The following is a 25297-nucleotide window of genomic DNA, read 5'->3' on the forward strand; positions in this document are numbered from 1 at the left end:
TGGCTTTTGTTTTGAGTGAGAAATTAAGCCATTGTAGAGTTTTGAGCTAGAAAGGCAATGGCCACATGTAGGTTTTAGCAGGATCACTAACTATGAAAAATATACGAGAACAAGGAAAAAAACAAGGACACCCATTAGAAAGCTATTGTCATAATCTAGAGGAGAGGTGTTGTTGATTTGAAGGCAGGTAGTAGCAGTGGATGAGATGAAAAGTGATTGGATTCTGGTAGATCCGACAGAAGCTGCTGACAGATAAATGTGAGTGTGAGATAGAGAAAGGAGTTGGGGATGACTCCAGAGTTTGAGTATGTGAGCAGGTTGAACAATAGCATCGTCCTTAGTTTAGATGGAAGAATCTTCAAGGGAACCAGTTAAGGGCAGGGGTGTTGTTGATCAGGAGCTCAGTTCTGGACATGAGATTATTTTTCAATATCTAGATGGATGTCTTAAGTAACTGATTTTATCTGTCTGAAATTTATGGGAAAGATCCTTGTTGGAGATACTGATTTGGAAGTGGCCAGTTTATAGATGGTAGTTAAAGACGGGAAACTGGATGACATTACCAAGGAACTGAAGGTAAATAGAAAAGAAAAAAGGCCCAAAGACTGAGCTCAGGGGCACTTGAATTTTAAGAGCTTGGAGAGAGTGTAGAAAACAGTGAGACTGAAGGTAAATGGACACGGTAAGATTTTCTGTCCTGGAAACCGAATGAAGAAAGTATTTCTGAGGGTGAAGCGACTCAAATGTATCAATGCTTTTGATAATGTGAATTCATGATGAAGATTAGGAAATTACCACTGGATTTACCTTTATGAGGGTATTGATGAACTTGACAATGGTAATTTTTTGTGGAATCATAAGACCATAGCTTGAATAAAGTGGGTTCAAGAGAATGGGAGGAGATAAATTAGAGACCACAAGTGTAGACAATTCTTTCAAGGAATTTTGAGGTCAAGGGAAGGAATGGAATGGGAAAATGACTGGAAAGGAAAGGATCAAGAGACAGTTTAAAAAATGGGAAATGATTATTAGAAAATTATTCACTAATGGGAATATTTCAGTTGAGGAAAATTGATAATGTGGCAGGGGTGTTCTGTTGTCATGCCTTGCTTAGATGAGGGAGAATGGGACCTATTCAGCAAATGGAAACATTGGTCTTAGCAAGAGATGTAGACAGGTGCTCTAAAGGAGGCAGTAGGAAAAGCGAGGGTATTTCAGTAGAAGTGAAGGTAGGCGAGTACATGTGGAAGGGGCTTGTAGAAGTGTGCTGCTGTGTGTGTTATTTTTCTCAGTGAAATAGAAAACAAGTCCATCAGTTAAGGGTGAGAATAGGGGAGGTAGTTTTGTAGACTTAAGAAGAAGATACAAAATATTTGTCTGAGAGAGTCTGACAGCATTAAGGACATTCTTAAGGTTATTCATCCTGAATTTACTAAGAGACCAGCCTACATGGTTGTCCATTTTTCTCCAGTCATGTTCAGGACCACTCTACAAGCACAGAGGAGGTGTATAGTGACTGACACTGGGGTTTTGCCAAATGTGATGATGAAGCAAGCAAGAAAGAAAGGAGTTAAGGGTATATGAAGTGGAGTAATGAAGGCAAATGTCCATAGAATTTTTTTTTTTTTTTTTTTTTTTTTTTTGAGACAGTCTCACTCTGTCGCCCAGGCTGGAGTGCAGTGGCCGGATCTCAGCTCACTGCAAGCTCTGCCTCTCGGGTTTACGCCATTCTCCTGTCTCACCCTCCTGAGTAGCTGGGACTACAGGTGCCCACCACCTCGCCCGGCTAGATTTTTGTGTTTTTTTAGTAGAGACGGGGTTTCACCGTGTTAGTCAGGATGGTCTCGATCTCCTGATCTCGTGATCCGCCTGTCTCGGCCTCCCAAAGTGCTGGGATTACAGGCTTGAGCCACCGTGCCCGGCTGTCCATAGAATTTAAGCTGATGTGGAGGTGACTGAAGGATAGTGTGAAGAAGGAAGTCTCATTGGTGTGAAAAGGTTGTTTGATTTGGTGTGCTAAAGGAAGTGAGTTGGAAGTGTACGTGATGTGAGAGTAGAATGCATGTATTGAATTTAGGATACTATTATGGGATGTATTTTCTGAGCTGATAAGAAAGAAGGGGGCTAGGTTTCAGGCTATCAAGAGTGTGTAGGCCATGTGTGCACTCAAGAGTTGCCTGGATGAGGTGGCATCAGTGGTTGAAATTCAGCACCCCTCCATTTGCCCAGCCTAGTGCTGTGGGATGGGACTGGGTCCACCTGGAAAAAAGATTGCCTTTTCCTTTTTGCACAAAGATGTTTTAAAGGCTGGTGGTGACCCTTGCATAAGATATTAGAGAATCATCAGCATGGATATTGAAACAGACAATTATAGTAGAACTAACATTGACAGGATGTCATATTAGCAGCTAACATATTCAAAAAATGAAAAATAATCAAGAATTGGCAGATAAGTACAGTAGGTTGAATAGTTAGTAATATAGTCTGATGACATGAGATACAATGCTGGGGGCATCATAGGAACCAGGGAGGGAGAATGTTTTGGAGGGAACAGTGAGGGGAATATAGGTCACTTATTCTATTTCTAGGCCCAGTGGTACAAGAGGTGTAGAAAAGAAAAAGGCTACCACCTGAGAGCATTCCAGAGGAGCCAGTGTCCTGGCTGGGAAGACAGCCAGATTTTATATATTAAGAAGTAAAGGGAGTTTTCAGAGAAAATATGGAGGCTGCAGGAGATTTTGATAATGACTAATCCTAAATTCCAGAGGAAACCATGGGAGTTTAGTAGCTGAGAAAGGGTGACAGATAGCATGAGAGCACTCGGCCAATAGTGAAGCCAAAGCAGGGATAAGCAAACTTCCCTCATGTAAAATGTGAGTAGGCGCTTCACCAAATAACACATACCCAAACATTTCCAGCTAATGTGACACAAATTAGATTTCCTGACCTCTTCTTTGAAGTTGCATTCAGGAAATAACTTTGGGAAATCACTGAAAGAATAGTAAATAGCTTATTTCCTTGAGTATTCCTTGACTTGCTCACTTTTGCATCTTATTGCAAACCACAATTGCATCTCCATGTAAGTACCCTGTACCTCTGGGTATACCTTATTAATCTAGCCTCAGGACACATTTTCAAACCTAGATATTGAAAATGTATTGAGTACTTTTATTTTTACGTGTGAGGGAACAAACTTAGATTAAATGTGCCATCCAAATTGCAAGCCCAGGTGTGACACCAAAGGCCAGGCTCTCCTTACTCTGATACCTTGCCTGGAACCACAGGGAACGCTTACTAGCCAGTCATCACTGGTACAGTTTGCCTTTCCAACGTTAGTACACATCTATTATGATCCTAAAATTAAGACATTGACAAAGAGGAACCCCTGGCTTATCCCAATAAAGTAGTGGCATACCACATGATTTCTTGATTTCTTGCAATTCAGTGATAAATGTCAGGAAACTCTGCTTTAGGTGATTTCCTTGCTTACTCTGTTTCTAATATATATTTGAACCAAAAGTTAGAATGAATATACTTTCCACACTTCCCTACAGCTGTACAAATAAACTTTGAAAATGTGATCAGAGAGAGGAGGTCGGATATATGAGTGGATGTGTGTGTGAGGGAACAAGAGAGAGGGGTGTGGGAGGGAAAAGTAGGGAAGGAGGGAGAAAGGGAGTGGGGGATGACTACATCATCTGTTTTGCTATTTTGTTCATCTTTCCTTCTTATATTCATCCTTTGGGATGAAAGACTGGGGAGTATTGAGAAGAATATTAACCATCAATTTGTAACATACCCTTGATGCGTTGAAAGAATAAGCCTCTGCTACCATAGTGTTATATCAGATTGACAACTATTTATTGGCACTTGCTGTACCATTTAGGGGATAAGCATAGAAGTATTTGAGAAGAAAGTATTTTGTAAAAACTGATAAGAAAGAAATTTTAGCAGTTCGATTCCAGTCATTAACACTTGAGTCCTTAGGCAGAATTAAGATAATGATTATAATACTTTAGTCCTCTTCTTGGAATCAACTGGGCAGGGAAATGTTCTTTTAAAATGGGAGATGTGTTGCCAAGGTACTTTGTTACAAGGTTTTGTTGCAAAATTTTACAATGTAGGAAAAGTGGTATATTATTAATTGTGGAATTTACAAGACAGAGAACTATGTTTATGTGTTTCTTTGACTTCTGAATAGTTTCTCAAGTTAATAAGAATTAGACTTGAGAATGTAAACTGTTGACATTTTAAAAGCTAAGCTTTAGAGATCAGAGAGTGATTTAGGTGAATTACTTGATATATCTGTGTTGACAACCCATGACCATTTATGCCTGTATAAGTATAAATCTGTGTCACCCAAATAAAATATTATAAATTTTATGGTCTATTTTAGTCAGAGATTTATGGGTATGTTTGTATCTGAGTTGTTTTCTGAGCATAATACATTGATATATCATGAGTTTCCTAACACATATTAAGTTGACCCACAATGTGTTGCTGGTCTGCAGAATTCATACATATTTTATGTGAAATGATACCATCAATAGGCAGTCTTCACCCTCTTCATCCTCTATAAATTGTTATTAACAATTTATTAAGTTTCTCTTTTTGTGGCCCTAATATAGTTCACGCTTAAAATCAACAGTAACCATCCTATATATTTCTTTTTAAATGAGGAAACTAGAGATTGTACACATTTCATTCACAGAGATCAAAAAAGGTTCTGCTTGCTCTTAACCCTAATGACTTTCAGGGAGGAAGCAGCACTCTAGCAAGAGAATTAGTATTTTAAAAGTCTCTGTTGGGGGGAAAAAGAAAAAAAAAAAAGAATCTTATGTTTAGACTTTAAATCCCAGGGCAAATAATGATTCCAACATTTGAAGAATTTTATGGAGTCCTTTTTCATTATTCTTTATGGCCAGTTTTATAAGTGGGTTTCTGATTGTGTGATTCTTGGCAGAGTTGTGTTAACTTAATGAAACGTTACTCAGCTCACTCTTTGTTTTCATTGGCTCAGAGGCTACAGTTTGAGGGGTCTTTTATCAAAAGTGAAAAGTGTGTTAAGGAGGCCTGAAGTGTGAATATAATCTCAATTGAGACATCAGTTACATGCAGATGAGAAGCTTCATGGAGAAATTGGGGCATACATTAAAAAGGTCCAGACACCCTGGGGAGTAGTCACACTGACAGCTCATGAAGCAGTTTTATACAAGACTACAAAAAAGGAAAATGAGGGTGACCGTGGAGTGGTGCAGGGAGTGTTTTGAGTAACTTTGGAAGATGTTGCTCACCTACCCAGTGTCGGTTGGTATTCCTGGTCTCGTTTTGCTGGAGGTTTTACAGTAACTTGCCTGTGAATGCTCCAGTGTAGTTTCACATTGGATGGTGTGTGTCTGCATCTTTGTGTTCAGGAGGTTGGGGGTAGGAGAGTGTCAACAGGCTTCTACATGATCGTGGAGAAACGTAACACAGCATAACCAGCTACCCGGCAGCCATTCCTAAGAATCTTGCAGGTGACAGGAAGGATATTCCTTCTATGCCTGAACCAGTTCCCCTAATTTTGGGGGGTTAAGCTAATTTGTCTTTCATTCAACAGCTCTGCATTTTAGGCAACAGCTTTGTTAGCTCGTGGAGACACCTGCTCTACATTGGTGGTCTAGAGAAACTTAAGTATGTGAAAATTATGTTGTTTTAGTTACACATTGAAGAAAACACAGAGGAAAGCGAATAATCTTCAGAGTCAGAAATGACCACTGGCAGGATATAGAACTTCCACTGCCCCCTCTTTCTCCTTCTCCTTTCTTTTATCCCAGCCCCCAGATTATACAGTTCACAAGAAGCATGAGGAACTTCAAAAGATCCTGAAGCCCTGGTTCCTCTCTCCTACCAGTGTTTTTCTTAAACCAGTCAATTGAAGTAGACAGTGTTCTACTAGTATATGATCAGGAAGATAGAAATCACACAGTCACCTTTATACTTCTCCCTGTGTTCTTGATAACTTTTATAGAGAAGAATTTTTTCTTTATGTTGAAATCTTTTATGCTTTTAATTAAACTAATTTCCTTCTTTTTTATTTTTTCTGTGCCCTGATGATAAACAACAGATGGTCACCCCTTCATCTTAACTTCTCTAAACGACTTATCCCAACTCTTTCAAACATTATTTACAGATACTTTTCATTTCTTTTATCTTTTAGAGACCTCTTTTTCTTACGTATTTCCTCTTGAACTGTGAACTTCATTCTTGTCTAAATGGATTTTGGTCAGTTTTAACAGTCCAGAGTCATGTAGGAAAAAGTTTTCTTTTTAAGTGCGACAAAGTGACCCATTTAAGCATACTTTCACCTCTCTTCTTGAATTGTGAGAGAAATATTTCATAATATACAGATCGAGAACAGAATATGATCTCATAATAAAACAATAAACTCCTCAAATAAAAACAGAATTGAAGGTATTCCCTCAATTATCCATCTTAACTAGCCAATACTCTGTTTGATTTATATAATCTGTCACTGTACATATGAACAAAACACTCATGTTCTTTAAAAAAAGTACTTTTTCATTGATGCCAGATAATTCACTCTCACTTTTCTTTACAGTTATATTGTATAAACATTTCTCAAACTGCCTTCTGGATAGCTAACCTGATTCCCCTTTATCGTACATTGGAGTTCATAGTTTATATGGTAAAGTACGAAGTAATTAGTAGTGATGCCCATGAATGAAACACTTAACTTTGACCTGTACCAACCTTTTGCTGATCTCCTTCCTGTCCACTTTTTTCTGTTTCTCATTTTCTAGGCTGATTGCTTTATTTCTCTGCAGATGTTTCAGAAACCTGATGCAGTGTGGAAGATCACAGGGGTTATACCAGTATAAAATAAGTAGCCTCTGATGTTATTTTTCCCACACAAACAGCATATAGTATTATTAATCTCCATTACCCTGTGAGCGAAATCCTTGTTGGTTCTATGGTAGGAGGAGGTTAGGTGGCTAAAGACTGATAACTACAATATATGCTTTTCCTACTAAATGTATTTATTTTTTGGTTTGAGTTTTCTCTCTTCTGTGTTTAAGGAGATATTTTTATGAATATCCAGAGATAACAGTATAACTAAATTGGCCTGGCTGGTAAATTGAGTGCTTGTAGAAGAGATTGTTATAGCTACATCTTTAGTGTATACAATGGTCTTCCTAGTTACCTTTGGAGCTTCAGTGTTCCAATCAAAATGTTTGTGAACCATTTGTAGCCATTGTAATGAGATGGTGGCATATCCCTTTCTGTGGCAGGTGAATGGCATTTGCACCATATGATATCAGCCACCCAAATCACTAAGGTCTCTGGCATGATGACATTTTGCAGCAGCATGTTCTCACTGATATATAGTTGGTATAATTATTATCTGATTCAACATTCCTCTTGGTTTATTTTGCTCTTTTTTTCTGAAAATCTCTTCTGAAGAAGAAGAGGCTTCATTGGGCTAATGAAGTAGGTTATAAAATATAGTAATCATTCCAGTTATATTAGGTATATTTCATTATAGAAGATATTGTTCTAAATATTATCAAGAGCATCAGTGCTTATAATTTTTAGACTCCTTGTCCCCTGAAAGGGTCTTAGGAAAAAGTTGCTGTTCCCATTATTTTATTGCTAGTATTACTAGCAATTTATTAATCTATTTAATTACTGACTTTTCTTGGCAACGTATATCCTTTGGATTTTCTTTTAATGTAACAAGGAAATTTGCTTAAACCCAAATACCTATACCTGTATTGAAACAAATGTTTTTAGAAAAGGCAATTCTGCGTAGGCCGAATGCAAAAAGGATTTTTAAAATGGAGTTCAGGAATGATTTAATTGGAGTCAGATAGTTTTCCCTGCTCAAGTCTTTTTAACAATTTGTAGAATGTATTTTCTGGCTGTATATATCCGAAATATATGATTTACACAATTTCAAATGTAAATACTGTACATAAAACAAAGCATAACCCAAGCATAAACTTTTGTGATTATTTGCCGTTTGGGGATATTTCTGAATTGTCTGCTTGTTGATCTTTCAAAACAAATTTGTTATTGTTTAGTTTTCATCCGTAGTTTTCCTCAGGTAGAATTACTGGTCTATTGTTCATTGAAAACAGTTTTTAAAAATTCTTATGGCCTCCAACTCAGGTATTGGATCTTTTTCACTGTTTTTCCCCCAGCATCTTATACAGTGATTGGCATGAGGGAAAGTACTCAATAAGAGTTGTGCAATTGAACTAATGATTAATCAATAAACCAATAAACTTCCTCTAAGACCCAGCCCTCTGTTCAGATTTTATTGACTTCTAACAGTGTACCACAGTGTTATTCCTAATATACTATGTATCCTTTGAGTTAAATTTTTTATTCATGTAACTTTTTTTAAGCCTATAGTGTATGTCAAGATCATTCATACAGAAAGCTGTTCTGATTTGAGAACATCTAGTCTGATTATTCACAAGAATGAAAGAGAGTGTTTGGAAAGAGAACTTACAGAAATGAAATTGGTAAAAGACTGCTCCCCTCCTTGTCTTTATTAGGTCTTTGAGCACCAGTTTCCTCAGATAGCTTGTTACTTATTGGGTGGCTCAGTGGGACAGAGAGCAATTAATAGTACACAATACCTATTTTGCAGCGACTATATAATGTGCAGATCCTGGTCTGTGTTGTGGTTCTGCACCCACACAGCTTCTGTCATTTTATGTAAGCATTGTGATTTCTAATTTTGACTTTAAATTTTATTTTTATTTCCCCATGCAAAAGCACAAAACTGTGACTTTACTCGTTAAATAAGGCAATGAGTAAAGATGGCAAAGAGAAATCTATCTATAATTAGTGGCAGGTCGTGCAACTTCCTACTGTCTTTCATAGGACATTCTGTCATTTGGCTTTCATATTATCCCTAATTGACTGTAGAATAATTTGGGAAAATAATTTAAGAAGGCTTCTATTTTCAAGTTTACAACAATTCATTTTATACATACTTTTTCATAAAAAAGAGCTCTGCTGACCTCCACTTTCATGAATTATTTTTAAAAATCATAGTGGAAAGTTAACTTCAAAAATACTCTAAACAAAATTTTTGAATTTGATATTTTAAAATCTGATTTTTAAAAAATTCAGTGAACACTAATAGATCGACTGCTCTGTGCCCATCTTTGCATATAAGTCCCTGAGTTTCTGAGCCTGTGGCTGCTGAGGCAGACAACAGCACCAGCATTGCAGGGACTGTCATGAATTCGTACACTAAATTCCAAGACAGCACGGCTAGGGGAGGAGCAAGTCTACCTCAGAAGCTGGGATAGTCAGAGAAGCTTTGGGGGAAGCTGTTTAGAATTTGGACTGCCAAGATGAGTTTGCCAGGCAGAGTGCTGGGAAAGGATATTTGGAGAAGGGACAATCAGACCAAGTACAACAAACACAGCAAGTAGATGTGTTCAGAAGACACTGAAGAGTCTCCAGATTGGCTGGATTATAGAGGGTGAGAATCGGGAGGTAGGCAGGATGTGAGACAAGAGAGACATATCAAGTTTGCCTTCTGATTGCTCCTTTATATCCTGAGTTGTAGGTCACAGTTACAATTGTGGGTGTCCTCTTGTACATCTGTCAGTGGATTAGTACTTACATTAGGAGGGAATACCAGCCATATCCCCTCCCTAGCTTGCAGCTTTAAAAATAGGAACTCTAATCTACATTTTCTAGTTCAATAGTATTTTCAAATTGAATGGTAAACTAAAAGGAGAGAGAGACAACTTGGAGACATTGAAGCCCACAGGTTTGCTGGAGCAGTTACCACTTCTCTAGCCTTCAAGGCTGTCTCATGGTTACGTATAATCTCCCACCTCCTTTTGCTCCCAGGTCTTCTAAATAGAGTATTATGAGGGAGGGTTTGGGGAGTAAGAGTGGAGGTACTGAGAGGCAAATTTAAAATCAGCAGATTAGCTTTTAACTATCCTTTTGGCTTGCCTGTTTTTGGTAGGCAAGCAAAATGTAGACAGAAATAGTATTTTTTATACCTTTTAAAAAATGTGGAATGATACAAATTCTAGGGAGAACTAGTCTCATTTTGTTTCCTCATCTTCAATTTGAAAAGGACAGGCTGTATTGTGGGATTTCAAGGTATAAGGTCCTGGCATTAGTTTTGTGATCATGCCAGTACACAGTTAGAAAAGAGAGCTCCTGTTCTGTTCTCAATGCCAAGAAGATATCACTTTCTAAACTGCATGTCAGTGTTTGATATTTATTGGATAAAACATCTGTCCTAATTCTTCAGTTTCCTGGCTCCTGTTGTAATTTTACATGCAAGGGATTCTCCCTGATCCTTTCTTTAACATTAATTTTCCTTTGGCTTGTATTTCAGAGGCCAAAGTCAGTCTGTGAGATAAATATTCAGGCAACTGTTTAAAATGAGTCCTTCATTATTTATTTATCACATCTATTATTAAGAAAGCTGCAAGAATAAGTAGAAGTGAAAACCTTGCATTTTGTCAGAATATGAATCTGCATGAACCTGTACAGGCCAGCTGCACTCAGTGAATTAGTGTTTTTAGATTCAGCTATTTTCACGTCATATGCATGGAAAACGAATGAATAAAGCAACTTAAATGTCCATGAAAAAAGGTCCATATTTGTCAGTATTTTAAAAATGTATATGAGCACACTGAGTGAAGCCTATGCGTGAATTGCAAATATGTCCCACCCATTTTTTCTTTCCTGATTTTTTTTTCCTTAAAAATAAATTATTCAACCCAAAGGAACAATCGCATATTTTTTTTCTGTTACATTTTGCTTTTCTTTAAGGTTCTATAGTTATTGTGTCAATAAATAATTAGGGAAGTAAATAATTAGGGAAATATGCTTTGATCTGGGGAAATAAAGTCAGGAACAACTTCCAGAAAGAGGGATTAGGGAGAAAATTGAATACCTCAGACAGGTATTCTTGATGTTTTTCTTGGGTCTAGAATGGAGTGTAAGATAAAGCAGTGAGTTAAGGAAAATGAATCATTTTTAGAACAAACTGCATGGTATTCCTTAATGCAGTTTCAGCTGTTGTCCTGCCCTCCGTCTGAAGTTCTGGGCTCTAAGTTGAATAGAATCTTTCTTTTGGATACAACATATATAAATAGATGTCAGTCACTATCAACATAGTGCCATAATAAATTTAACCAAAATTATGCAGTGTATATGCTGATACTGAAATAGGTATCCCAATTATCTGATGGTTTCTTAGGTCAGAAATAGAGCAACTGGTGAGCTATATAACAGTTACCCTCAGGAAGGACAGGTGATTGCATATTGCTTATTTTCTTATTCAGAAAATAAGAGAGATGCGAGGCCTCAGTTACATGTACACTGGGTCAGAATTTGTTATTGTTTAATCCTGCTGAAGTGAAGTTTACCTTTGAAAGACATGGGAATAATAGCATTTTCTAAACAAATTGGAAGTATATTTAGACGCCCAGTATGCAGAAGCTTTCTCATATTTTCCCTAAGTTCCTTAATATCTTTGGACTGCATTTAGTTCTCCTTTAAACGAACTAACCTGTAAGTTTCCAGTTTTCTAGGTGTAAATGCCATTATAAGAATGTGAAAGTAATAAAACATATTCACTAATGCACACTTTACATTTGGCTGGGCGTACATGGGATCTGTTCATTTGGGATCATATATTCTATCTGCCATCTCTCTGTCACCTCCTCAGTTGGTCACATTTCATAGAGACTTCAGAACATTGAAAAGACTACCTGTGTTATCAGTAAATACTATAAATTTATGTTTAGACTATAAACTGATGATTATTTATAATATTTCTTGATAAATAATAAGCTTTGGCAAGGTGTTACAAATTATTCTAGTGATTATTTTAAGGAGAGAAGCCTAGGAACCGTAGTTTATGTGATCAGTGTAATAAACTGTTTCTTAACTAGAACATTTAGACCGTCTTAAGGAAAAAAATCATATTAAGTGAAAAAAGTCATCTGATCTTTAATTCAGTGACTTTTCTCACTATATTCATCCACAAATCTTTTTGCTACTTCAACCATAGTATTTCCTAGACCCGTCACTTACTCACAATTCTCAATTTTTCCTTGTCGGTGGCTGAGTGACTTGTTTCCCCCTGCCTTTGTTAACTTCTAGTTTCAGTATCACGCAACTAAATTATGCTTCTTTCGATATGATATTTTCTGTATCAGATCTTGACTTTTGAAACCAAATATTGTAAGTGGAAAAATCATAGGTTCTGAAGCTAGACTAAGTTGGCCTTGAATCCCATCTCTGCAGTTTCATTGGCCCTATGACCATGGGCAAGTTATTTCACCTTTCTGAGCTCTAGTTTTCTTTCTCGAATATAGAAATATGTACCTTATTGTGTTACAAGAAAGCTGCAAGGATTAAATCAGATCACGTGCCGGAAGTGTCTGGCATTAATAACTAACAGTTATTTTAGTTTCCTAAATTTGTTCATTTGTCTGATTACTTTCTGTATTAACAAAAAAATTGATTATTTTTTTCCCAAAATTGTCTCTCACGGGCCACATGATTATTTCTAGGCAAGGTGCGTTTGAGTCTATCAAAAGCTACTTGAGTGTTCTCAAGGTGCATATGCCTGTGCTTCCCACTTTTTGCTGCAATAATTTTTACTTCTTCACCTTCTTTTAAAACTCAGGTCAGAAACCTCTCAAGTTGCCATCACTTGAAAAGTTTTCTTGAATTAGCATTAACCCTGGTGCCCTTAAAAAGTCATGTTTTGAGCTTTTTTACAATATGTTCTCAAGTTATTTTCTTCTGACTTCCTCTTGCCTCCTGCCTTTGACATATGCCTCCATTCTGTCGCTAATCATAGTACTTCCTCATTTTGATTTTCCAAACTCCTTCTCCCCCAGTGTATACAGAAAAGGGCCTGCATCTGTGCTCCTACTCAAACCATTTCAGTGTTAAAGTCTCTCAGTTTGAGGAGGAGTCAAATGAGGACTCAGAAGTCTCTCAGTTTGAGGAGAACTAAAGGTAGAGTTCTGGCTCGAACATGGGTTTCAGAGAGCAGACACTGCCTGTGGGCTCTGCTTGGTCACCCAAGTCAGTGAGATGTTGATTCTCCTACAAAGCAGTCTTTTGGAAGAAAAAGTCTTCTATAGAATAGACAACATGCAAGCCTGACTCTGATAAAAATGGGCAGTTGTATTGTAGTCTGTGAGAGCACCCTTTTCCTCAAAATAATTATCTTGAGTTGGTAACAAGCATCTCAGATTTCTTTTTTCCTTACCCATGCTTTATGACTCAGCCCATAGGAGAAAATAAACATGTCCCATAGGTCACAGATTCTATAGTAGTAAGGCTGTGAAGTAGAAGAATCGTAATACCTGTGAGGCTGGGTAGATTTAAAACAATTGCATTAATTTAGATTTTTTTTTTTTCAGAATAATGTGCATTACCCAATCTTCATATTCAAATTCAGATAGTACCTACTGACTCCCAACTCCTGAGGCAGATACTGTCTATTTTTCATGTCCATACAATAGTTCAGTGACATAGAAATTATCATCAATTTGCGGGTAAGGACAGGAAGGCTTAAAAAGGTTAAATGGAACTGTGGCCACACAGTTATTAAATGATTCCGTTTCTTCATATCTAGATACTCTTCTTTTTGCTGTGTTATTTTGCTTTATTTTAGGTATCCATTTTCAATTGGAGAAAAGCTCCAAGTGTGTAATTACAGTGGATATAAAAAAAGGAATTCAAATTAGTAATATCATTATCTCTTTCTGTTTCTAGTTTGTTCAAAGCAGGTAACTGATGAAGCATCTTCCACTCGAGATTCAAGCCTTACTAACACAGCAGTGCAAAGCAAGTTAGTGTCTTCCTTCCAGCAGCACACCAAAAAGGCTCTTAAACAGGTAAGATAGCTGCCATTTATTCTTTGTCCTTCAGTTCTGTGCACTTAAGGTAATGTTCGTTTTGCTGATCAAGTAGGTAGGAACCTAGGAATCAGAAAGCAGAATTTTCCTGAATTCAACCCCATCCGTGATATTCAGTTCAATAATTTTAATCTTTGATAAAAGAAAAAACTAGGAGAGACTTGACTGAAAATTTTAATGTAAAATAGAAGAAGGAATATGCATCCACTGAAAATACATAAAAATTTGTATTAAGATTTTGTGTGTCTATGTGTGATTTATAGTAGTAAATCTGTTGGGTTCATAAATGCATTGCATATTTGAAAAATAGCATCTCTATGTTTTTTGTGCTTATCTGATAGTATAAAAATAAATGATAATTTATTTGTTGTTACTGAGATACATTAAGTTACAAATAAGAAAAATAGTGAGTGTTGCTTACTTATATCTGGAGTATTCATTAATGAGTGTTGTTTGGTGCTGAATGGCAGTTAAAGTTGCCATATTATTCTGCTGTCACAGAGGCAGTACGGGCCTTTGTGGCCTTGCACTGAGATGGTGCAAGGAGGGGATATTTACAAGGTTGGGCTCTGGGCGCTGACATACCCTGGTTTAAATTCTTGCTACTCACTTGCTGTCTCTAGGCAAGCTACTTCTCCTCTCTGAATCTTAAATTCCTTATATAGAAAATGTGGAAAATAATAGTATCTTGCTCCTGGGATTGATCTGAGAATTAACTGAGGTAATAGGATGAAAGCACATGGTAGAGTGAGTGGCTCATAGAAATAATAGTGACTTCTGTTATACTGGCAAATGCTAAATTGTGCAGAGAAGAAAAGGAGGAGATGTTATGGTTAGATGGAGCCATCATATGATGATAACACAAAGAGTGTCAGTAAATGGAAGGTTCATGTATTTAGCCCTGAATTCATAGTTTCCCCTTAAGTGCTTTCCTCTTGTACATTCTATTTTGATCCTTCTATAGCAGCTCCCCCTTCAGCCACCCATTGATGACCTTTACCAGATCCAGGATTAGAGGTATCAGTCTAGTGATATATTTATCACAAGGAAAAGAAAAATTGTGTTTTCTAAAATAGAGTTTTTTAAGTTCCACCAACCCCTAAAGCTTCTTAATGTGCACATCCAAACTTCTAGACTTAGAACGTTTCTACCTATCTTCTCCTGTACCTCAGACAAGAAAACACAGGAAAGAAACTTAGCATGTTTATGCTGAATTATGTCACCTTCCTATTTCATATTATTGACACTGCAGCATTGCCATTCATTGGTTATTATATTGAAGGTAGTAACAGTATATTTCACCCTGCATAGGTCAAGTACACTTTGGAGAGCTTGCCACTTACTGCATTTGAAATGTTTTAGATGCCAGAGAACAAAACTGAAATCGGTGTTGAGATCCCTTTTTAATTGATGAAATAAAAAATGGATGTAGGTAGCAAAGCCTGGGCGACTCATTCAGACAGCAAATAAGATGCAGGTAATAAAATACTAACCAGAATAGAAGAAAAGATACAAAAATGGACACTTGTGGCTGTGGCATTTAAGAAACATAAATGGGATCATAAATGAAACATACTTGTGAGGTTCAGTGACTTGAAAAATGTGCACACCATGAAATCTTCCTGTATATGAATAGAAATATAAAGGTACAACTTTCTGGATTGTTCTATATCATTAATTTGTACTTTTATCATTTTGGTTTCGTGTTATTGGAACATTTTTTGCAATTACTAAAACATTACACAATTTTAAGTGATTTTTTTTGTTTTGTGTTTTTTGTGGAGCATATTTTCATGGGAACTGCCACTGCTTGCTTAGAGTCTAAGCTTTGTTTTAAGAATCCTGTCTTGAAAGCTTCTTAATGTCCTGAAAGAGTTATTAATTCATTTCTTAAAACTTCTATTTTATAACCTATAGCAAATTAGTAACTAGGAGAATATGGCTCAATATAGAGCAAATATGCTAATATTTGATTAATAATCAAACTTATATTGGAAAGATATTTAGAAGAAAAGCTGTTCTTGCAGAATTTTGCCCAGATTCCATGTAATTGCTGAATTTCTTAAGACAGCATTGCAAAAATTGACTGAACATGCAGCATTTTAAACTGTAGCAACCTCAGCAAATCTACAGCTTTCTTTTCTTTTGGATAGCTGAATGGCTATGACCATGCAGAATTCTTTGAAAGTGTGTTATATACATATATATGTATATATTTCCATATACATGTGATCTGTGTTTGTGAATATATGTTTCACGTGTGTGTATACATGCACAAATCATAATCATATGAACCTAGGGCCAGGAGAATGATCTTAAAAATAATTACATTAGCTGATAATTAACTGTTATGGTTTCTAGACCCTGTACTCTCCATTTTACATGGGATATATTATTTAATTCTCATGCAAATGCTTGGAAGTATGTACTTATATCTCCATTTTTCAAAGGAAGAAACTAAGACCCAAGTTAGGTAACTTGCCCAAGATCACCCCGCAAGCAAGTAAATCTTAGAGATGACGTGTGAATCCAGAACCGTAGTTTAGATTCTGCCCTCTTCACAAATGCTGCCTTTCAGCATATGCTGTGTAATAGTATAGATGAATTTTTGATACTATCCAAGAAAATCTACATACTTGAGTTGTTATATAGCATATGGAAAGCAATACAGCATACTTATTAAAAATAGCATTTCTGAATAGAGGCTGCTTATCTTCAGTGCCAGCCCATACTGATAACACACACTCAAATATATGTCATTATTATTTTATTAGAAATATGTTGTGATTCAGTAGGACTTTAGTAGTCTATACACTAACCAGTGTAGACTCTTAGAAAGAAGTAGATTTAAACAAATTCCTAAAACCAAATAGCTGTATAATCATAAGTGGAGTTAAAAAAATAATTTAAAACAAACTGTCTTACAAAATATGCCAGGCATAATTTCTTAAGTCTGAAGGCCCCCACTTTCTACCCCTGCCTGAAGCACGTTGCTACAGAAAGTGGGCTCTTTGATGTCATAGCACTGTTGATTGCAGTGTAACTGTAAGCTGGACAATCTGGAAGCTATAATGTCCCTTGACTGTTGACATAGAATACTTTTATTGCTCCCAAATATTTGAGTCCCTTTTACTTTCTAATCCTCAAAATGTTAGTTAACATTATATGTGGGGTATAATTGCATGAATAATATAGTGTTATTTCAGTAGTTGTCTTTTTTTTTTTCTGCATAAGCATATTCAGAAGCCTCTGGAGAGCAGCAGATTGCTGATTATTACCTTGTTCCCTATCTTCTTTCTGCCTGGGTATTTTAGTTATGATCCTAAAAAGTGTGAAAAGATTAGATTCTGCATTTTAAAATATAATTCAGGAAGATTAAATTTTAGAAATTTTCAACAGCCACAAGATAATGAAAGGTTAAAGAAGGATGAGTTCTCTTACGGCAAGTGACATGGTAGTGAACATAACCTTTCTATGTTGTTTGTGTTGGTTTATTTGACTTCCTTCATTATTTATTTAGGGTGGTAGAGTTTATTCATAAAGTTGCAGATGCATTTTCTTTTTGATATTGCAAAGCAGATCTATTCTTGGTATTTTGCTTTAGCTTTATATGTTTGACCAATACTGTGAAATTCCAAAGGTTATATTACATGATAATAGTTTCCGAACATGGGCATTGACATTTATCACACTAGCGGCAATGCAAGTTGTTGGTGCCTGAAACAGCCCACTGTTTTCTATATGTATTTCTAATCATTTAACTTTTAGCATTCACAGCATGTGATGTTTTCAGATTTTCAGTGGAAGAGTACTGCATTCAGTGCATTCTTAAGCTACATTGCTTGTGTTTTTGCGTTGTTAAAATAAAGCAGGCATTACTTGCTTAAAATTCCAAGTTAACACAAAAGCCTCTGATTTGAAGTTTTATTTTATTTTTCCATTAGGATAGGAATGAAAACGAATCCATATTTTTAGAACTATCTAACAGGCTTTCTGTCTGAAAAATCAAATGTTTATTTAAAGGGTTTTTTTCTCTCTCTCTCTTTTTGCAAGAAAGTATTGCAATATGTCACTGGAGAAAAGCATGCACAGTCAGCATCTTTTGATTTCTTTCCTTGCACTTAGAGCCAGAATTGAATTGATGTGAGTGTGATATGATCTTTGCTTTTCCTAGACTGGGTTAGCTATGTTGTATGTGTTTCCTTTGAAAAGTGCGTTCATTTCCAGGGTTAAGCTTGTAAATTTCTTTCATATTAAATAATGCCTGAAAGCATTAAACTTGGTAAATCCAATTATACTCCTTCTCAGAACACCATCAATATTGAAATTGTACTCTGCGTGGTTTGGACAGTGGAACATTATACATGTGACTGGCTTGAAGGTACATTTCTTCATAGTAGACTGCATTTACACTCACCATCTGCTTGTTTATTTTGATTTTGATATTGCTTCTTTCTGGATTTGAAAGGACAGGATTTAAAGTTGTTCTACAAGATAGTCCATTAGCATTCCTCAGTACAGCTAAGGCTTGAGACAGTTGGAGGTGTCTCATTTATATCCTCCCCTAAAATGAATCTAGACTCAGATAGACTGATTATGTAATATCTGTCAAAATAAATCACATTATAGACAAATCAACAGGGCCACCACTAGCTAATTAAGACTCTAATGTGTAATAGAAAAAGCTGTCCCTTCTAAGTTGTCACAACAGAAAATAACATCCCCTCTTTTAGGGTACCCCTGTATAGGACACAGCATCCATAACAATCTAAAGTGATCCTCTTAATCCTATTTTCTTAATCTATTCCATGAATTTATAATATCCAGGCTGTGAGATACCCAAATACAGATAATCACAAGTTAATTTGCAGATGATTTCTATTATATATGTAGCATAATGTATAATAGGAATTTTCTTGTTTTCCTAGAATTTCAGCAAAAGCTCAAAGCTGCAGACAGTATGATACCAGTAACCCTGTTTGGAAGAGAGGTGTTAGACATAGCCGCAAAGGACTAAGAGGAGACCAGATGGTCGACTGAACAACCCCCAACAGATGTATAAAAAATAACTCAAGATTTGGGGGTGTGTGTTCTAAACCTTGTATTTTGAAGGATTATGAGATTTGTTAAATCAGAGGGCTGACCATAATGGCTCGGCTACACATTGTACAGTGGGACAAGGATGCTGACTGTGCTTGTATCCTGAGCAGGTGCTGAACAGCTAGTCAGGCATGGGGAATTTGTAAATTCCTTGCCTAGGAAAGCTGCCTACTTAGATGAGAGGAACCCGGTACGTAGAGCCTGCACTGAGGGGAAGTGCGGAGGTCAGCTAGAGAGAGCGTGGTTTATGTCAGTGTTGAACGTAGTTTCAAAGGCCTCCCAGCAAAAGCCTCTTATGTATCCACTAATGCAGGCCATACAAATCTAGCAGTTGGCCCTCTGCCTCCCAAAAGGTTATGATGTCATGGCTGTGACAACACTGGTTAAGACAACTTTGCTCTAGTCTTTCATTCCTATTCTCAATCCTAATCCTGGGGAACTCAGGAGAAAAAGAAAGAGGAAACAAAGGAATAACAAAACCAGAAAACCCTTCCCCAGTGAAATTCCTGATTTGAGACATAGGCATGGTATGGGGAGGGTAGAAGGGAAGCTTTGTATTTGACCTCATGTTTTTCATCCTGAATATAAGTCCTCCGATCTTTATAAAGCCTTGGCAACCATTTTGGAGTTCTTTGCTTTCTCTGTAAACTCCCTACTCCTTTTTTTCCATCTACTCTGTTTTGTTTTTGTTTTTGTTTTAATTTCTGTAGTAATCAAAAGTTATCCCTGCTAGTGGATATGATACTATTTTTTTACTTATTGGAGACCCCACAATTTTCACACAACCAGTTTCTTCTTGTCATTTATGTCTCACCTCCTTTGTTGCCTCCAGAGAGGCCATTTCTGACATCCCACTCTAGATTGGTTCTCCCCACCCAAGTTACTCTACTTCCTCTTTCTGGCATAATTTTCTTAGCACTTGTATGTGAGTGAAACACTTATATTATTTCATGTATTTCCTTGTCAATTCTTCACTAAAATGTGGAATAATGAAAACTACTCTCATGTTCACCACTATGGATCAGCAGCACTTATGCTATCGTACAGCTGAATAGGGTCTCAAAAATGCGTTGGTTGCAGAAAGGATAAGTTATATAAATAACAAAAAATGACATTTGTTGAGTATTTACTATGTGAGGTAAACTCTGATAACCACTATTGTGCAGATTTTCTGTTTAAAGCATCTTCCCTGCGCTGCTGCCTCTGTTTTGTAGGGAGATTGACCCAAGTCATTTACCCAGCAGCTAGTTAGTTAAATCTTTCTCTGACTCGACGACTCCTTAACCACTGCATCACACTGCCAATTTTTCAGAAAATTCTGAAATTCTGTAAAATTCTTCTGTAATCCCAGTACTTTGGGAGGGAGGCAGGGAGATCGCTTGAGGTCAGGAGTTCAAGACTTGCCTGGCCAACATAGTGAAACCTGTCTCTACCAAAAACAAACAAACAAAAAACTAGCCAGGGGTGGTGGTGCAAACCTGTTATCCTTGCTACTTGGGAGGATGGGGTGGGAGGATTGCTTGAACCCAGGAGGCGGAGGTTGCAGTGAGCTGAGATTGCACCATTGCACTCCAGCCTGGGCATCAGAGCGAGACTCCATCTCAAAAAAAAAAAAAAAAAAAAAAAAAAAGGATAAAGAAAATCTTTTTATACAGTAGGCATTTAGTTTTGTTTGCCTACAGACACATAGTGTGTGTCAGGGCTTTTAAAAAATATTGTACTGAGAAACAGTCAGGTGGTCTGATCAGGAAACATATATTCAAAAAACATCATACAAACAGACTCAGTGTTGGTCACCTTCCTTTATCCTTGCCTTGTCTTTTTAAAATTAAAAATTGCTACGGGTTTTTATTCTTACATTATTTTTATTATGGCTTTCTTCTGATTACTAATTTTTCTATAGCAGAGTCCTCTCAGCTCTAGAAATTGAGGTCAAAATTTTCGTTGCTTTAATTATTATTTACCACAAATGCTCTAAAAAGACATGCCAGCTTTGACTTAATGATTCCAGCTTCTAGTTAGTTCATCTTTTTTTCCCTAAATATTTTCTAAAATAAACTCTCTAACCACACACACACACACACACACACACACACACACAGTATTTTTAAAATGCCTAATTTTTTTCTCCATGAGAAGTAGTTTAAATATGTGCTATAAAGGCTCCTAAAAATTGATCACTCTTTGTGCAGGCTTAATTGTTTTGTGAAGTCTTACATAATGGGGAGAGATGGACTTAATTGTAATTTAAATTGCTATGTTGCTGTGTTCTGTTTTATTATTGGATTGTTAGGTTAATTTCTATAAAGTACTTTGAATCCTTGTACAGTGCTAGACAGATTGATTCAATTATGTGCAAAATTTATGTGCAATTATGTATACATCTTGAAGAAAGAGTAAATGTCTTAAATATTTTATAACACATATGTCCTCATTAAATGTATTATTGACAGCAGGCTAAAGGTGAGAAGGAAGGCATATTATTAATCTTTGTATTTTTTGCCCCTCTCCCATGTATAGTAGCTGGGTACTTTATGAAAACTTAGTAAATGTAAGAATCAAAGAAAAGATGTCTCATGTTATCATTAACAACCATATCATTTGTAATAGATTTCCCAAGCTTTTACTTTCTCATCAGGCTTTAAATCTTATCTGAATAAGTTGTATGCATAATTTAAATGCTTTCTCTCATTTAAATGGTATTTAATTTTCACTTCTGTAATTATTTGGTTGCTAAATCTTATGGTTGACAAGTTGGACATTGGCTAATACCCTTTGCAAATAAAAGGACATCGTTTTTTGACAGCAAGGGAAAGTACAGTCAAGGCAGTCTTTCAGGAGATTCTGACAACTCTCAGTCGAAGAACATTAATCAAGTAACTGGGATGTTGTAAAATTGGTAGAAATTACACAGAAACTAGGAATAAAAAGGATTGAGACCGTATGGAGCCAGCCTTTTAACCTTTTGAGGAGTTTCAGCATTCCTATGGCTGTGAATTTAATGGCTTTTCAGTTTCGTGTGCTTAAGACCCTTTTTATTACAGGTAATTTTCTATATAAAGTGATCAGCTAGATAAGCTGTATTTCAAAACTTTTAAATGTCTTTTATTACATTATCATCACCGTGGTCGATTCATTTATGAAACACAAAGTGCTCCCATTTGGAGAGATTTATTCTGATATTCATTTTTTCCTGGATTTGCTAGAACCTGTCATGTTCGTGTTCTGAAGGTTAATGCCCAAAGTCAAGCAGACAGAAGCCAAGTGCTGCAAGGTTTCCAAGATTAGGACTGATTCCCTTCACAGAAATAAATGATTCCTGCCATGTTCAGTGATTTTGTGCAGTGCTCCCCACGGCTGAGTGAGTGCATCAATACTGTAGTCCTTACATGCTGTACATACTGATGACACTCAGTGTTAACTTGATTGACTGAGCGGTGCGCTGGAGAGGACGCACCTGCGAGAGAAGTGCAGACACATATATTTTTATCCTGGTTTCGAAACATTTATTTTACATTCATTTGACTTGGGAGCCATAGTTTCAAATTCCATGGACTCTCAAGCCACAGTGCTAAGGTAGAAGAAACCATTAAGTGCTGCTTTGTTGTTAGAATTATACCGAAAATGGTCTCGGGCTTATACCCTTTGCCAAAGCCTGATTTTATGCTTTTAAGGGAAAATGACATGAAGGTAACTATTAAGAATCCTGAGAAATTAAGGGCTCTGTGGAATTTAAGTCTCTTAAGAGGTTCTGTCTAATGATGGGTAAATGAGTCATTTAATTCAATTATGAGTAATTATTTTGGCTATATTTTTATGTCATATCTTTTGATTATGTTTTGTAGGCTTTGAGGCAGCAGCAGAAAAGAAGAAATGGAGTCTCAATGATGGTAAACAAGACTGTTCCTCGTGTTGTTTTGACACCATTGAAGGTGTCTGATGAGCAGTCGGATTCGCCTTCAGGTAAAGAGCTGAAATACCATATGCTTGACCAGTTTCTTCCTGGAGGAGACTTCCTCACTGAGAGAGATGTCATGATTTTTTTCTGAAACTGAATAATACTTCCACTTAAGGTTTGGCTTAATTTTTTTATACCTTTGACTCAGTGATTCAAAAATATAGACTATTTCCAGTTTAGAAAAGAAAAATGTACCAGCTTGCTCGTCATCAGCAAATGAAGACAGTAGGTGTAAGAAAATGTGTAGGTGAATTTTGTTGTTTCTGTTGCTTTGGCTTTTGTTTGAATGTTGAACTTTAAGGGTGGACCACATGCTGATGTATAATACCATCAAAAGCAGTTCTTTGTGAGTGTGAATTTGTTCTTCAGTCCTGTGCTGCAAAATCAGAAATCCTTTATTAGTTTTTGTGTTCTGGCAGCATTCTTCTCACCCCAGTGCAGCCCTGACCTTTTCTTCTAATTTACCTTCTGTCACTTTATCAGTTATGTACTATTCTATTTATTGTAGATTAACGTTTGTATTTTCTGTTCCTGCTTCAACATAAAGTTATTTATAAAGGTATAATCTCTCCCTCTCTTCAAGATTCCTTTCTTCTTCATCTTCCTGTCTCTGTCTTGTATTGTCTCAAAATGGCATAGTATTGTTCAAGCTTATTCGTGTATTTTACAAAAGACCTGACTCTATTTCTTTTAAAAGCTATCAGATCAGTGAACGTAGTTTTGACTCCACTATTAGGCCATCTGTTCTTGCTTTTTGTTCTGTTTGATTGATTTATTGGGCTTCTTTTTTATATCCAGTAGGGGAATCAGATTGTGGCCAAAGGTAGTATATTAACTCTTAGAAAAGGAGATTATATCTACAGTTCCTCAAACAATTTTAGATTTTTCTTTTCGAGGACAGCTAGAGAAGATAATGACATAATAACTATTTCCTTTTTTAGGATCCGAATCTAAAAATGGTGAAGCAGACAGTTCAGATAAAGAAATGAAACATGGGCAAAAATCTCCCACTGGAAAACAAACAAGTCAGCACTTAAAACGATTAAAAAGGTCTGGTTTAGGTGAGTGTTTAATAGACTATGCCATTTCACATTTTAGAAATTTATGTTTCTTCAAATAAATTATCTAAAATTCTCAGAACATTTTTTTAATGATTAAACAAGGAAATTAAAATTTCCCTCCATTTATCAAAACCAAAAAGGGTGCTAAATAAGGAAACATTGTAGTTACAACTGAATGGTCTCAAGCCTATTACTAAATTTGTGAATGATAATATTGGATGAAGCAGAGGGTAAAGATAAGAGACTTAAAATTGATACATGTAAAATAATTATCTGCCGGGTCGTGATTCTATCTAATGTGTAGTGCTTTGTCTGTGCAACGAGGTTATACTTTATTGGAATATGCTGTATTGGAAGAAAAAAATGCAACCTTTATAAAGGGTTCACTGAACTGGAGAGTACATTGTCAGTGGCGTCTGCTGCAGTAAAATTGCTCTTCTTGCTTTTTGTCTATGCTTCTTAAAATATTTAGTAGTGGCTCTCTGAAAAAATAATGTAAAATTGCTGAGAAATGTGGGAGGCACAGGCCACAGGTCTTTCAAGTCAGCACCAGGTTTTCTTCGACATACTTCTTTCCTGATAACTTTTCATCAGGAACCCCCAACAGCATTCAGGCAGAAAAGAGCATGAGAATTAAGACAAAAATAAACCTATCCTGGTTTGAACACTAGAATTCTCAACTGCCACTGCCTTGTTGCTGCACCTGGATCCTGATGGCTTCATTTCTCTCTCTGAGTTGTTTTACCTGTGAATAGGGTCATGATAATAACCTGGATCATTATAATATTTTGTAAAATGTTTGGCAGAAACTACAGATTTATTGATGTGAACTTTATTACCTGTTCGGCCACTTACTTTCTTGGCAGCTTGAGATAATTCTTATTTGCAGAGTGTATCTGTTTATGAAATTCAAGATTTTATCTGATTTTTTTTAGTAAAGCTTTTTCAGTTGTTACTATATGACAGACATTTTGCTAAATCTTGGGACATACTTCCAATAAAAAGACTTTAAATAGGATTTATTTATATTTAAATAAGAGACCTTTAGGAAAGCAGAATCCTTTTTATTTAAAATCTTTAAATACAGCATAATTCTCTGTTTTGCATTATTTTCAAGGCTAAATAATTTTAGTTATTCTCTAGCCCAAAATATGTGTGTTTGTGTATAACCATACTTACCTATACATTGACATATTCTTTCCTAGTACTCTGGGTGTTGTAAAGTAAGTATTTTAATGTAA

At 36.3% G+C, this 25297-nt stretch overlaps 1 protein-coding gene across 1 annotated transcript in view; it reads left to right on the top strand.

Annotated features, from left to right (window-relative positions):
- The window catches only part of ASXL3 (ASXL transcriptional regulator 3), a 174499-nt gene that overhangs the window by 70501 nt on the left and 78701 nt on the right, over nt 1-25297 (top strand). The window contains exons 5-7 of the mRNA XM_025365211.1: nt 13795-13916; nt 22883-23000; nt 23937-24056. Of these exons, the coding sequence (XP_025220996.1) occupies nt 13795-13916; nt 22883-23000; nt 23937-24056 (360 nt within the window). The remainder of the gene's footprint in view (nt 1-13794; nt 13917-22882; nt 23001-23936; nt 24057-25297) is intronic.

This window comes from Theropithecus gelada, chromosome 18 (assembly GCF_003255815.1).
Source record: "Theropithecus gelada isolate Dixy chromosome 18, Tgel_1.0, whole genome shotgun sequence".
NCBI lineage: Eukaryota > Metazoa > Chordata > Mammalia > Primates > Cercopithecidae > Theropithecus > Theropithecus gelada.